General features: G+C 45.7%; 1 protein-coding gene across 1 annotated transcript in view; it reads left to right on the forward strand.

Moving 5' to 3' along the window:
* Slc35f2 (solute carrier family 35 member F2) overlaps positions 1 to 13,689 on the forward strand; it is a 44,969-nt gene that overhangs the window by 18,632 nt on the left and 12,648 nt on the right. Inside the window, exons 2-3 of the mRNA XM_038323630.2 lie at positions 9,704 to 9,879; positions 12,715 to 12,842. Of these exons, the coding sequence (XP_038179558.1) occupies positions 9,704 to 9,879; positions 12,715 to 12,842 (304 nt within the window). The remainder of the gene's footprint in view (positions 1 to 9,703; positions 9,880 to 12,714; positions 12,843 to 13,689) is intronic.

Here is a 13,689-nt window from a genome sequence, read left to right on the forward strand (position 1 = left end):
GATGTTTTAGTGTGTGTGAAAAATCTTGTCACTGGGCATGGTGATGCATCACTGTGATGCCTGCACTCGGAGGTGGAAGTGGGAGGATTATTCATAATGAATTTGAAGTCAGTTTAGGGTATATGAGACCCTATTTCCAAAAATTGTATGTATATACATATATATACATATGTATATATAGATACATACATACATACATACATATATACAGAGTTGTGTGTGTGTATGTGTGCATTTAAAGACAGAGTCCTACCATGTAGTCTCTGCTGGCCTAGAGCTTTCTCTGTAGACCAGACTACATTCAGACCCATAGAGATCCACCTTGCTTTGCTTCTCAAGTTCTGGGGTTAAAGGTGTGTCCCACAATGCCTAACTTATAGCCCCCCCCTTTTTAAAAAAAATTATGGCTTATAAAGTGATCATGTCTCTTTTATTTCATCATTAATTTTCCAGAGTTCTACAAACTCTCCCCCTTCACCTCATGGTACATAATTTGGACAGAAAAGGCAGGGGTGAAGCTGGAAAGATGGCTCAGCAGTTTAAGAACATTGGCTGTTCTTCCAGAGGACCTGGGTTCAGTTCACAGCACACACATTGTAACATGAAGGGGGCCAGGCCTGCTTGTTTGTTGGGGTTTTCTGTCCCGCCTGATACCCCACAACTGTTTAGCCCCAAAGAAAATCATACATAGGTCTCTAAAGTTATAAAACTGATTGGCCCATTAGCTCTAACCCCTCATTGGCTAACTCTCACATCTTAATTAACCCATATTTTTGATCTTTGTTAGCCATGTGGCTCAGTACCTTTTTTCAGTGGGGCAGATCACACCCTGCTTCTTTGGTGATCTGGGCAGGAATGGGAGGAATCAACTTCCTCCTTCCCAGAGTTCTCCTGTTCTCATTACATCATTTCCACGTCCTGTCTGGCTTTCCCGCTTATACTTTCTGCTTGGCCAATCAGCATTTTATTTAAAACATGATTGACAGGTTACAGACAATACTCCCGCACCACACATGTAACTCAAGTACCATGGGATCTGATACCCTCACAAAGACATGCAGACAAAACACCAATACACATAAAATAAATGAATAAACCTTAAAAAAAAAAAACAAGAAAAAGCAGGGTAATGTTTATGCTTCCTCTCATTTATTTGTTCTTAAGTAATGAGTCTTTCTAAGGCCAAGGAGTGCCCCTTCTTGTAGTGAGGGACTGTGGGCTGTGTTCCTGCCACCCAGCTTTTGGCTGCCCGGCTACTTCATTTGGTAGAGCATGAGACTCTTAATCTCAGGGTCATGGGTTTGAGCCCCACGTTAGGCGCCATTCTGTAGTAGGGGCTGTGGGCTGTGTTCCCACCGCCCGGCTTTTGGACGCCTGGCTAGCTTATGCCCCGAAATAACAACACACAAACTGTATTCATTTAAACACTGTCTGGCCTGTTAGTTTCAGCCTCTTACTCACATCTTGACTAACCCATATCTAATAATGTATGTAACACCACGAGTGGTGTCTTACCGGGAAAGATTTAGCGTGTCTGACCTGGTGGCTGGCTTCATGGTGACTGTCCCACTGAGCAGAGGCATGGCATCTGTCTCACTTAGGAGAGGCGTGGCATCTGACTGAGCCGTCTACCTCACTTTCTTCTTCCTGTTCTGTCTACTCCACCCACCTAAGGGCGGGCCTATTAAATGGGCCAAGGCAGTTTCTTTATTAATGAATGAAATCAACACAAACAGAAGACTCTCCCACATCACCTTCTCAAGTTGGTGCTGCTGTTAAGTCCCAGAAACAAACATTTTATGTCTCTGTCCACTACATCATCCTTACCATACCTGTATGCATTTCAGCCCACTGCACCATCTTTATTGTATTTGTATGCATTTTGGCCCACTGCAGCATCCTTACCATACCTGTATGCATTTTCAGCCCACTGCACCATCCTTATCGTACCTGCATGCATTTCAGCCCACTGTACCATCCTTACCGTACCTGTATGCATCTCAGTCCATTGCAGCATCCGTACCATACCTGCATGCATTTTGGCCCACTGCACCATCCTTACCATACCTGTATGCATTTTCAGCCCACTGCACCATCCTTATCGTACCTGTATGCATCTCAGTCCACTGCAGCATCCTTACCATACCTGCATGCATTTTGGCACACTGCACCATCCTTACCGTACCAAGAGTGCCTGTTCTGTCAGCTGCCACTCACTGTGTGCATTAGTCACCAGGCTGTGACAACTGCCTGGCAAAAGCCCCTGAAGGAAAAGCCCAGGTTGAGGATGTCGTGGCAGGGAAGGCATGGTGGCAAGAGCAGGAGGCTGCTCACGTGGCATCTAGGGTCAGGGAGCAGAGCCATGAATAGCGGCTTTATGCTCACTTTCTCCCTTTTATTTGGTCCTTGAGATGGTGCTGTCTGCATTCAAAGTGGCTCTTCCTTCTGGAAAAACCCTCATGAACACAACTGTCTTAGTTACGGTTTCTATGGCTGCGAAGAGACACCATGACCATGTAACTTTTATAAAGGAAAACCTTTAATTGGGGCTGGCTTACAGTTCAGAGGTTTAGTCCATTGTCATCATGGTGGGAAGCATGGTGGCACACAGGCATGCATGGTGCTGGAGAGGTAGCTGAGAGTTCTACATTCAGATCTGAGGGCAGCAGGAAGAGACTGTGTGAGCCACTGGCCTGGTTTGAGCATCTGAGACTTCAAAGCCCACCCCCATAGTGACACACTTCCTCTAGCAAAGCCACACCTGCTCCAACATGGCCACACCTTCTAATAGCATCACTTCCTGTGGGCTAATGGGGGCCATTTTCTTTCAAACCACCACAACACCCAAAGGTATGCTTTCATGATGAATCTAAATTCATTCTTGTTGGCAATGAAGATCAACCATCACGCTGTGTAGAGAAAACCTACTTGAATTAATTGAGTTTGTATACATGTAATTAAAATGCTCTAGAAACAGAGCTGGGTAGCTTATGTGTTAAGTGTGAGGACTTAGCCTCAATGAGTATTTCTCCTCAGTTTTTTTTAATAAATGTGTGAAAAATTATTATTCCCCATGAGGTGGCAGACAAGATGGAGTTTTCAATCTGCTCAAAGTAGATATACTTTATAGATGTCTTTCAGATTTAATCCTAAAATTGTCTTCAGCTGACAACATGGAACCTGGCAGCACAGATTTATTGAGACATACAGTAGAGGGGAGCCAGGGATCAGTCAAGTGACCTGTTTTATCAGTAGTTTGGACCTCTTCAAAAAAACCAAATGAAAAGGAGAGAATAATTGAGTAGCTACCTTTCTAATCATGTCTTACACTTCCAAGGAGACGCTTAAGTAAACCCACTGATGTTTATTTAGACTGTACTTCTTGAGAATCTGATCAAGTTGGTCTAAGCAGAGGTTGTGGCTATTACCCTTATTTGTTTTCTAGCCTCTGATGATTTTGAAATATATATTTAAGTAAAGGACATCTGGCCCATCTTGAAGCTGCATTAAAGAAGTGCTAGAGACAGGGCTGATGGCTGTTGTGAAGAAGATTTGTGGACAGGGATCAAAGATGGTCATTTTGAATACCAGGAATAGGGGTGATGGTCATTGTGAGAAGTGCTGGAGACAGGGCTGAGGGTCATTGTGTCTGTCTCTTATGTATACTGTGTAAAGTTTGCATTTGAATTAGGCACAAAACCAAATGGTAGCCTTCCTTTAATTTCCCTTGAAGTTTTTCAGGAAGTATCCCATCCTCTCTTCCTTTGGGACCTCTTGCAGGAAGTCCTGGCCCTTGGCTGCCAGCACAGCTCTTGTTATCGCCTTCCCATTGTATCCTCTCTGCCTGGTTGGGTCTAGATCCTCACGGAGACAGCATGAGTAAACATGCCTTAGGCCCCTTCCATGTAGACAATTGTGTTGGTCACAAAGGCTGCAGTTCCCTGTTCTTGGAACCTAGGGTTTTGGAGTGTGAGCCATAAGGAGTCTGTGGGGCTTGTGGAAAGAGTCTGGACTGGGGAATAGGTATATTGAAAAAAATTCTAGATTCCTTGGGTTTGGTGCATACCGACATCCAGAGCTCACTGACAAATTTACTGAGTGAGGCAGAAAGAATGTTAAAAACTGGAGGAGGGGGCTAAGTGTTGTGGAATGCTGTCTTTCAGGCATGATGTGGCCCTTGTACTCTCGAACTCTTTCTTAGCAGCCATGATTGACTGCACAAGACCTGAACATGATTGGGCCTATCGACATTCCATCATGGAAGTGGGAAGGGACTCCCAAGGCCCCCTGCTCTTTTCTGGGATCTGTAGGCAGTTAATGGGAAGGGAGAAATATTTTCATCAGCGGTGTAGCCACTGGCAAGTTGCCCATACTCCTGTAATTAACCCTAATTAAGCTATTTCATACAGACACACACACACACACACACACACACACACACACACACACACACGCAGCCCACATGAGCGTGAAAGAAGGAGGTGACCAGTTAAGAGGAGGAAGGGCTAAAGAGAGGGTAGTGGGGATAAATATGATCAGAATACATTATAAAACCCAGTGTCATGTGTGATTGGTACATATTAATAAAACAGTTTAAAAGAATTAATTTACCACATTAATAAAAGAGGGTATAACTCTACTTAAAAGCAGTGCACAGCTGTGTTTTGGTGTTTCGAAGTGAAAGATATTAAGCTATGTACCTTAGACTTTCCTGGAAGAAAGAAGAAGGGGTAATAAAATGCCCTTTTGTCTTTAATTTTTATAGGTTCTCAAATTCATAGGCTTTGTGCAAACAGAAAACGTAGCAGAGAGTACTCAGCCCGTTTTCTGCCTTTGCACTCTGGGTGGGGCAGTGCCTGTGTTCCTGGAGACCCTGCTCCCACAGCGAGCAGGCAGAGAGCATATCCTGCCCTTTGAGGTTCACTTCAGTGGAGGTTCTATTTGGAAAGACTGTGTCAGGATATGGTCCGCAGTGGGCTGCGTGTTGTTTCCTGAAGCCTCCTTTAGCCAGGGAGTGCTCAGAATCCATCCACACTAGCCCCCTTCTGGTAAAATGCAGGCGTGCATGTGGGGCCTGAGGTTGTTCTGAAGTCTTCTGTGATTTCTCTTCTTCCTTAAACCTCCACCCACTCCAGCTTCTCTCTATTGCTCCCTCCCTCCCTCCCCGCTCCCCGCTCCCATTATAGATGAGGTCATCAGGGTTTGGAGCCAGGAGAAGTACATTTCTGTCACTTTAAATCTCCACATTCAACTTGGAACACACACGCATCCCCTCCCCGCTTTGAGGAGGCAGTTACACTTAACTCTTGGAGGACTGTGTGCTTAATTGGGTTCTTGTAGGCTCCAAAAATGAGCCGGCTGGAGGGGTTCTGCCAGTTCGTGATCAGGGCTCAGTGCCTCCTCATTTCCTGTTCTCACTCATTTCACACTTACTGTTGCTTTCAACTCCATGATGGGCTGTGAACCACAGTCTGGGTTTGATCAGCTTCTCAGGGCTTGATTGGATTTTCCGTGCTTTCTCCTGTGAATACCCAAGTTGCTGGTTTTGCTTGAGGAAGGGATGTGATGGGAGAGGTAGGGGTGGGGTGGGAAAGGCTGGGGTGGGATGGGAGAGGCCAGGGTGGGGTTTCTTCCTAATGGCAGGGTGAGGGTGGGATTTTGAAGAAGAGGTCTTCTAGTAGAACCCTGGTGGACAGAAAGATCGTGCACAGTGGTAGGGAGGGGCCAGGAAGAGTGAGGAGAAGATGTAAATCTGGGAAGACATTAACCGGTGGGATGGCCTCACTTGTTGGGGTTACCAAGGAGGGACAGTAAGACCCGAGGGGATTTGAGTTTCACCCATTGCTGCCATAGTTGCTGTTGTCTGGGTAGGGCCTCCTCAGCCGCACCCAGTGTAAACCACGCTCCCTCAGTGAGGCGAGCTCCAGGTGGAGAGGCAGCCTCCCTCAGGTCTTGCTCAGGCCTTGGCCCGTAGAGGTGAAATGTCTGGAAAACAATCATACCTGCTGGGAGCCAGTTTTGAGCCTATGTTCTTCTTGGTGAAAACTCCTTTCAACGGTCTGCTGGGGGACTGGCTAGTCCGTGACGTCATTCTCCTTCTCCGTGGGTGCAGATCCCTTTGGTGCCTTCTTTGGGGCTGTAACAGACTGAGCCACAGGGAAGAACAGCTTTTTGAAGAGGAGTCTAGCAAACCAGTGAAGCGGGGTATTCTTCTGTCCTAACACCAGGCTCTCCTTCACCGTTACTGCTTTAAACTATGACGCAAGCAGTAAGTCACCCTGGGACACTGAAGCTGCAGCAAAAGCTGGCCTCTTTCAAGAAGCCTCCAGGTGGCTCTCATCAGATACCCCGGAGCGCCCAGGAGGGCTCTCTTTGCATACTTATTTGTGACCCATTTGTACCAAAACAAGATACGCGATTAGGGAACTTAAGCAAGAATGTTTGTAGGGGCATTATTTATAAAAACAACAGACAGCTGTAATTTAACCGAAATATCCATCAGCAAAGGAATAAAGTGTGATTAGAGTCACACAGCAGGATACTGTAGAGTCACACAGCACGGTACTGTAGAGTCACACAGCAGGATACTGTAGAGTCACACAGCACGGTACTGTAGAGTCACACAGCACGGTACTGTGGAGTCACACAACACGGTACTGTAGAGTCACACAGCACGGTACTGTAGAGTCACACAGCAGGATACTGTAGAGTCACACAGCACGGTACTGTAGAGTCACACAGCACGGTACTGTGGAGTCACACAACACGGTACTGTAGAGTCACACAGCACGGTACTGTAGAGTCACACAGCACGATACTGTCCAGAGGTGAAAAGGAAACAGCCAGAAGTGAAGGGTTAGTAGGGAGAATTTTCCCAGTGTGCAGAAAGGTAGAAAATTAACATTTACGGCTAGTAATCCTTACATGAATGTTGGTTGAAATGTATGCAAATAATAAATAGCAAGTTTTCAAAAGTATTCAGCCCTAGGGAAGTTCCAAAAATAACTGGGGAGAACCAAGAGTGTTGGTGTTGCTAATATTTTCTCCAGGCCCCCGGTAGGCAGTCCATACCGGTTATACAGTAGAAACTTGGTTCTCCGTAGCTGTACCTTTTACCCTATGGAGCCAACCAATTGAGAAACAATATGGCACTTGCACTGAACATGTGCAGATCTGGCATCAGACCCTGAGAAGCACATACCAGCGGCTACTCACACGGCGCCGACGTTGTACTTGGCATTATAGACCTGGATGTGATGTAGCACATGAGAGGGTGTGCGCAGGTCATATGAAACCATGACACTGTTTTACGGTAGGTGCTCAGCCTTCATTGAACTTGACTTCTGCAGCAGGTCCTGGAACTGAGGCCCTGGGGATAACTTTGTTGTATGCTAGATGTCCTGTAAGAAATTTTAGTAGTTGCGGCTGGGGGCACATGTGGCTCAGTTGCTAGAGGGCTTGCTTAGCATTCATGAAGCCCTGAGTTCTAGCCACAGGACTACATACAATGCTGCTTGCCTGTAACCCCATGCTGGAGGAGCAGAGGCAGGAGGATGGGAAGCTCAAGGGCATCCTGTAGTATAGTAAGTTTGAGGTCAGCCTGGGCTGCATCAGCCCTTTCTCAGAGAAAAAAAAAATTAAAGAGATGGAAAACAAAGAAGAAAATTTGATAATTAAATAAGCCACAAAGAAGAACATTTCCAGATTTAACTGGAGCCAGGCACAGAGGTCAGACACTGGGTGACCTTATCAGCCATTTTAAAGTTGTGCGCTCAAGTGAGGGCAGAGGGGAGCCACTTAAGGCTTTAGACAGGAACGATCCCATTAGGTCAGACTTTAGAAAGGGACTCCAGCAGTGTGGAGACTGGGTTTGGGGAGAGGAGGTGCCTCAGAGGAGCAGTTAGGGAAGGCTACTGCTTCCCAAACCACAGAGCCTCTGCAGGAACACCGCACAACTGGGCCATGTCCCCAGGACCCAACAGCCAGTAGCAAAAGAGAACTGGGGGTGCTGGTGAGAGGGCTCAGTGGTGAAGCTGCTGCCAAAGCCGGCGACTTGAATTCCACCTCTAGAACCCACAGGGTAGGAGAGAATGGGTTCCTGCGAGTTGTTCTCTGGCCGCCAACACAATAAAGAAATGTAATAAAATATTTAAAAATTCTTCCGTATTTTTATAGAATGTCTGTGGCTGCATTGAGTCTTTAATCTTAGTGTGATATTGATTATTTCTGAGGTACTATGGGTTATACCCAGGATTTGTTGTTAGGTAAGCATTCTATCATTGGGCTACTCACCACCCCCACAATGTGTGTGTGTGCGCGCGTGCGCGCGCATGTATGTGTGTAGCATGATAGCCACAGGGTGTGTGTGTGTGTGTGCGTGTGCGTGTGTGTGTAGATCACAGGACAACTTGCAGGGGTTGGTTCTCTCCTCCCAACACGTGGGTCCTGGGACTTGAACTCAGGTTATCACTTGGTAGCAAGTACATTTCCATGTTGAGTCACTTTCCTGTCGTCTCCTCTCTTTTACTTCTTATTTATTTAGTGTGTGTATAGGAGCACATGCATGATACACCCCACCCAACACCAGTGGGACATGAAGAGCTAAATAAACAAAATGATCTTTAAGTGGATGGCCAGAGAGTGGAAGAGTAGCTGTCCGTGGAAATGGGGGGTGGAGTGTGAGAAAAAATAAAAGAGAATAAAGATATAATCTTTCAAACTCTAGTAATTGAGCTTTTGTGCTCATGAAGTAATCAGTGAGATGAGTTCAAGAGGCTTGGGATAGTTGCGGTTGGTAGAATGCCTACCCACCATGGATGCAGCTCTGGGTTCCATTTCTGGTATTGTAAACTGGATATGGTGGGACATGACTGTAACCCTAGGAAGGTGGCGGCGAGAAGGCCGTGAGTCCAAGTCATTCTCCACTCCGTGGCAAGTGTGAGCCCAGCCTGGGCCACGGGAGACTGTGTCTCTAAATTGAGTGAGTAAATGGGCTCCGTGGGCCAAGTGCTGGCTATGCAAATGTGAAGACCTGAACCCCGTAAAGCTGGGCACAGTAGTAGACCCGTGCAACCCCAGTGATTCTGCGGGGAGATAGGAGCTGGAGACAGGAGAATCTTTGAAGCTTGGAGGGCCGTTCACTGGGACACACGGTGGTGAAGCGATAAACCCCTCTCACAAAGTTGAAACAGGAAGATGCATACCCAAGGCTGTCCTCTGACTGCCACATATGAGACTGCAAACACACATATACATACAGACACATCACACATACACACTGTACACATATGGACGAATAAATAAAGATTACACAATATACACATATGTGCATATAGACACATCACACATACACATTGTATACCTATGGACAAATAGATAAAGATTAATTACACATTATATACACATATACATATAGACACATCACAATACACATAGTGCACACATAACACAAAGAAATGAATAATTACACATTGTACACATATACACATACAGATACGTCACACACATTGTGCACATATGCACAAAGAAATAAAGAATGGTTACACATTGTACACATATGCACAAAGATATAAAGAATAACTATTTAGAACAGTTGTGAGAATAAAATTTAGAATAATTCATATTGTGTTTATAGCAAAAAGTATGCGTATGTGTGAGCTCCAAATTCTTGCAAGTCGACCTGAGCTACCCCTCTATTTTCCAGGGATATTCTGAAGACCATAGCTCTGGGTCAGATGCTGTCCTTATGTATTTGTGGCACAGCCATCACCAGCCAGTATTTGGCAGAAAAGTACCGAGTGAACACGCCCATGCTTCAGAGCTTCATCAACTACTGCCTGCTGTTCCTGGTCTACACGGTGATGCTGGCGTTTCGATCTGGTATGTCAAAAGTGGGAGCCATCTGCTCCACAAATGTTCGTGATTTTCCTTAAAACCTTTGTTGCATGTGTATGTGTGATGCGTGTGTGTATACATGTTTGCATGTGATATGTTTAAGTGTGTGCGTGACCTAAACTGACCTGGCGGGTGCAGGACTTCTATTTCCATCATTTAAAACCACTACTATCTTGCTACTCCCTAAAGGAATCAGTGTTGTTTCTATGTGGCAAGATTAATAACTTTGTTTTGTGGTACTAGGGGGTTGAACCTATGGTATTGTCTTCAATCCTCTCTTTGCATATTTTAAATTTTATTTATTTATTTATTACATATGTTTATGTATCCATGTGAGTCTATGTATGCATGTGTGTTGGGGTATGCATAGAGGCCAGAGGAAGGCATTGGGTGTCCTCTTCCAATACTCCCTTGTTTCTTCGAGGCAGGGTCTCCCGAAACTTAGAACTATGTTTTCTTCAGCTAGGTTGGAAGTCAGCAAGCCCCAGAGATCCCCACTTACTTTGGACCTGCGGTTATAGGTGTGTGCCGGATGCCAGTTTCTTCCACAGATTCTGAGATCTGAACTCTGATCCTCATGATTGTACAGCATGTGCTTTAACCACTGGGCCATCTCTCCAGCCCTTTGTAAATCTTAATCTTGAGGCAAGATCTTGGCAGGTTGTTCTTTTCAGCTCCTGAGGAGCTGGGATTATAGCCACCAGACCTGCCTATTAACCTCATTACTGTTAATTATTATCACCACTGTAGGAGATAAGAGCCAGTTGTGAGATTAGAGGAACTTGTTAAAGTATGACAGTTGGCAAGATCTCTAGGGCAGTGGGGTGAGCAGAACTAGCAAATGAATGGTAGCTCTGGGCTCTGCTTTCTGGGAGGCTCCTTGCCTTCAGGAAGTCAGTGTCATTCACAAATACATCAGTGTGGTCCCTCGAAGCCATGGCTGTCACGTGCTTTTCTGTCATGTGTTGAGAATACCAGCTCTGAGTTTTCAGAACGTTCTTGGTAACTGGGTTTCAGTGGTAGTTATGTTGCGGGAATCTTTCTGGAATAAACACTCGGGAGGAGAGGAGATGTCCCCAGTGGACCGAAGCCAGGACGGTTCCTGAAAGGCTTCAATGCTGGGTCCGGTTTGTATTCTCATTTTATACTCTAAAACCACAAGGTTTTAGAAGCAAACACAGTTTTACAGAAACGTATGTGGTCCGTCAGCAGGTTGTTAGGGGCAACGACCTTTGTTTAGCGATTTGTCCTGATTACTCTGTTCCAGGTACCAAGTGAAGTCATGCTTGACAATAGGCAGTATAACAGCGCTTTAAGTGAATCACTAAATAAATAAAACCACCAATATCTAATAATTGGCATTTTTAAAACCTTATTCTTCGTAAGTTAGTTACTATACTTGATCTTAGCCAAGATGCCAAGAAGCGATAGCTATTCGGCTATGGTATGGATTTCATGTCTGTGATTAAATGTCTGCCAAATGCAGCTTAAGGGAGAAAGGTTTACTCTGGCTCACAGTTCAAGGGGACAGCCTATCATGGTGGGTAGGCGTGGAGCCTGGAGGTCTGTCTCTTAGGTGATTCTAGTTCTTGTCAGGCTGACTGTACTAACTACCATAATTGTGATTCTCAGTGCTTTCCTTCCTCCCCTCCCTCTCTCCCTCTCTCCCTCCCTCCCTCCCTCTCTTTCTTTCCTCCCTTCTTTCTCTCTCTCCTTCCTTTCCTCCTTCCCTCCCTCCCTCCCTCCTTCCCTCCCTCCCTCCATCCCTCCCTCCCTCCCTCCTTCCCTCCCTCCCTCCATCCCTCCCTCCCTCCATCCTTCCCTCCATCCCTCCCTCAGTCTCTCTTTCTGTTGCTGTTTTTTGTGGGTTTTTTTTTTTTTTGAGATAGGGCTTCAACTATACAGCCCTGGCTGATTTGGAGCTCCCTCATGTAGACCAAGTTGGCTTTGAACTCACCCTCCTCTACCTACCGAGTGCTGGGATTAAAGGCTTTTACCACCACACCCAATATTTCTTTATAGATTATTTTACCACAAAGCCTCCCCAACATATGTGTGAACTCTTTGCCTCCTGTTTATCCAGAGACGGGTAAATTCTAGTTAATTTAAAGTGGTAGAATTGTGCGGTGTGGGGGTGGTTAGAAAGCATTTGTCAATGGTGCCCCTAAAAACATTCCCTAAGCTTATCACCAGCTTCAGCTGCACTTGAAAGGTACATCTCTTTCTAAAGAATGACCTTGCTGTGTTTCCTTCAAAGAAACCCATGCTAGGGGGTTCAGTAACCAATTAGTTTGTCAAAACATGACACTTTTCCAGAACACTCTGTGGCTTGTCATAAATGGCTTCAGGCATGTTCATAAATAAGTTATTTGTTATTATTGTCTGAGTCAGGGCCTTATGTATCTCATGCTGGCCTTAAATTCCCTGTGTAGCCAAGGGTGACCTAGACCTGCTGGTCCTCTCATTTCCACCTCCTGATTACATATGTGTGTCATGCTGGGTTTACGTGGTGCTGGGCATGTATACATGCTAGGCAAGCACTCTACCAGCTGAGCTACACCCCAGCTCTGAATATCGTATGCATGTTTCTGTTTGTCTCCAGCTCCCTTCCTACTGTTCTCCTCGCATAGCTGCATAGTTTCCAGCTTCATACGAGACAAACCTGATGGTGATGGTTCCGATGTCTGGCTCTGGGTGGTTGGGGTTAGGACAAGCCACACTTGAAAAACACCGCAGTCCCTTGCTTTGATTTTCCGCTCTGCGGATTGAAATGTGTCGTGTCATGTGTACTGTGTCCTCACCCAGCTTTCTTTCAACCAGGCAGTGATAACCTTTTAGAGATTTTGAGAAGAAAATGGTGGAAATACATTCTCCTGGGGCTTGCCGACGTGGAAGCCAATTATCTGATTGTCAGAGCATACCAGTACACAACTCTGACCAGCGTCCAGGTAAGAGGGAGTTTGAACGTTTCGGGTTTTATGCTTCCTAGAGGAGAACGTGTACTCCTATATGTTCATCTGGTTTTATTGGAAGCCTGTGCATTTGAAGAAGCCCGAAACACAGGTGGATGATAGGTGTTTTCCAGCACAGCATATGTGCTGCTGAGCCACGTTTCCTGAAACTGCTGACAGCGTATACACGTTAATCACTTCCCAGGCTGCTCACACTGTAGCAGATTAGAACAGTGCCGAGCAAAAATGAGGGTAAATATTTAGCTGGCACTTGTTGTTGTGATGCTGACAGTTCTGTTGTGTGTTTGGCTCAAACACAGACGTAAGTATGGTTTCCGTACTGCAGAGCTGGAGGTTTGGAAGCCAATCAGGACGTAGGAGCCACTGAAGGAGCCTCTACTGGACACATCAGGGAGAGGTGGCAACAACGGTGAAGCGCTTGTCCCTATTTCTTCATAGATTTAATTTAAAAATTATGTTATTATTAGTGTGTGTGGAGGTCAGGTGCCCACTCCGTGGAGTCAGTTCTTTCCATCCACCTTTCCATGGGTTCTGGGGATTGAACTTGGGCCTCCAAGCTTGCTCAGCAAATACCTCCACCCACTGGGCCATCTCGCCAGCTCATTGTTGGGTTTAGTCTTGCTGTGTCGAAAGGAAATGATCCTTCGTAGCAGTAGGGTTGAGAAGACCGAGTTCAGCTGTCTTAGTGTTAGCAAAGGATGGGACATGTCACTGTCCTGCCTTGACAGCCAAATGTTCTATAAATGAAGGTGAAAGTGAGATATACCACTGCCAGAGTTAGACTTCAGAGTTCAGTGATTTTGCATCTCTTTTGTTTCTCTGT

This window comes from Arvicola amphibius, chromosome 3 (genome assembly GCF_903992535.2).
Source record: "Arvicola amphibius chromosome 3, mArvAmp1.2, whole genome shotgun sequence".
Taxonomy (NCBI): Eukaryota; Metazoa; Chordata; class Mammalia; order Rodentia; family Cricetidae; genus Arvicola; species Arvicola amphibius.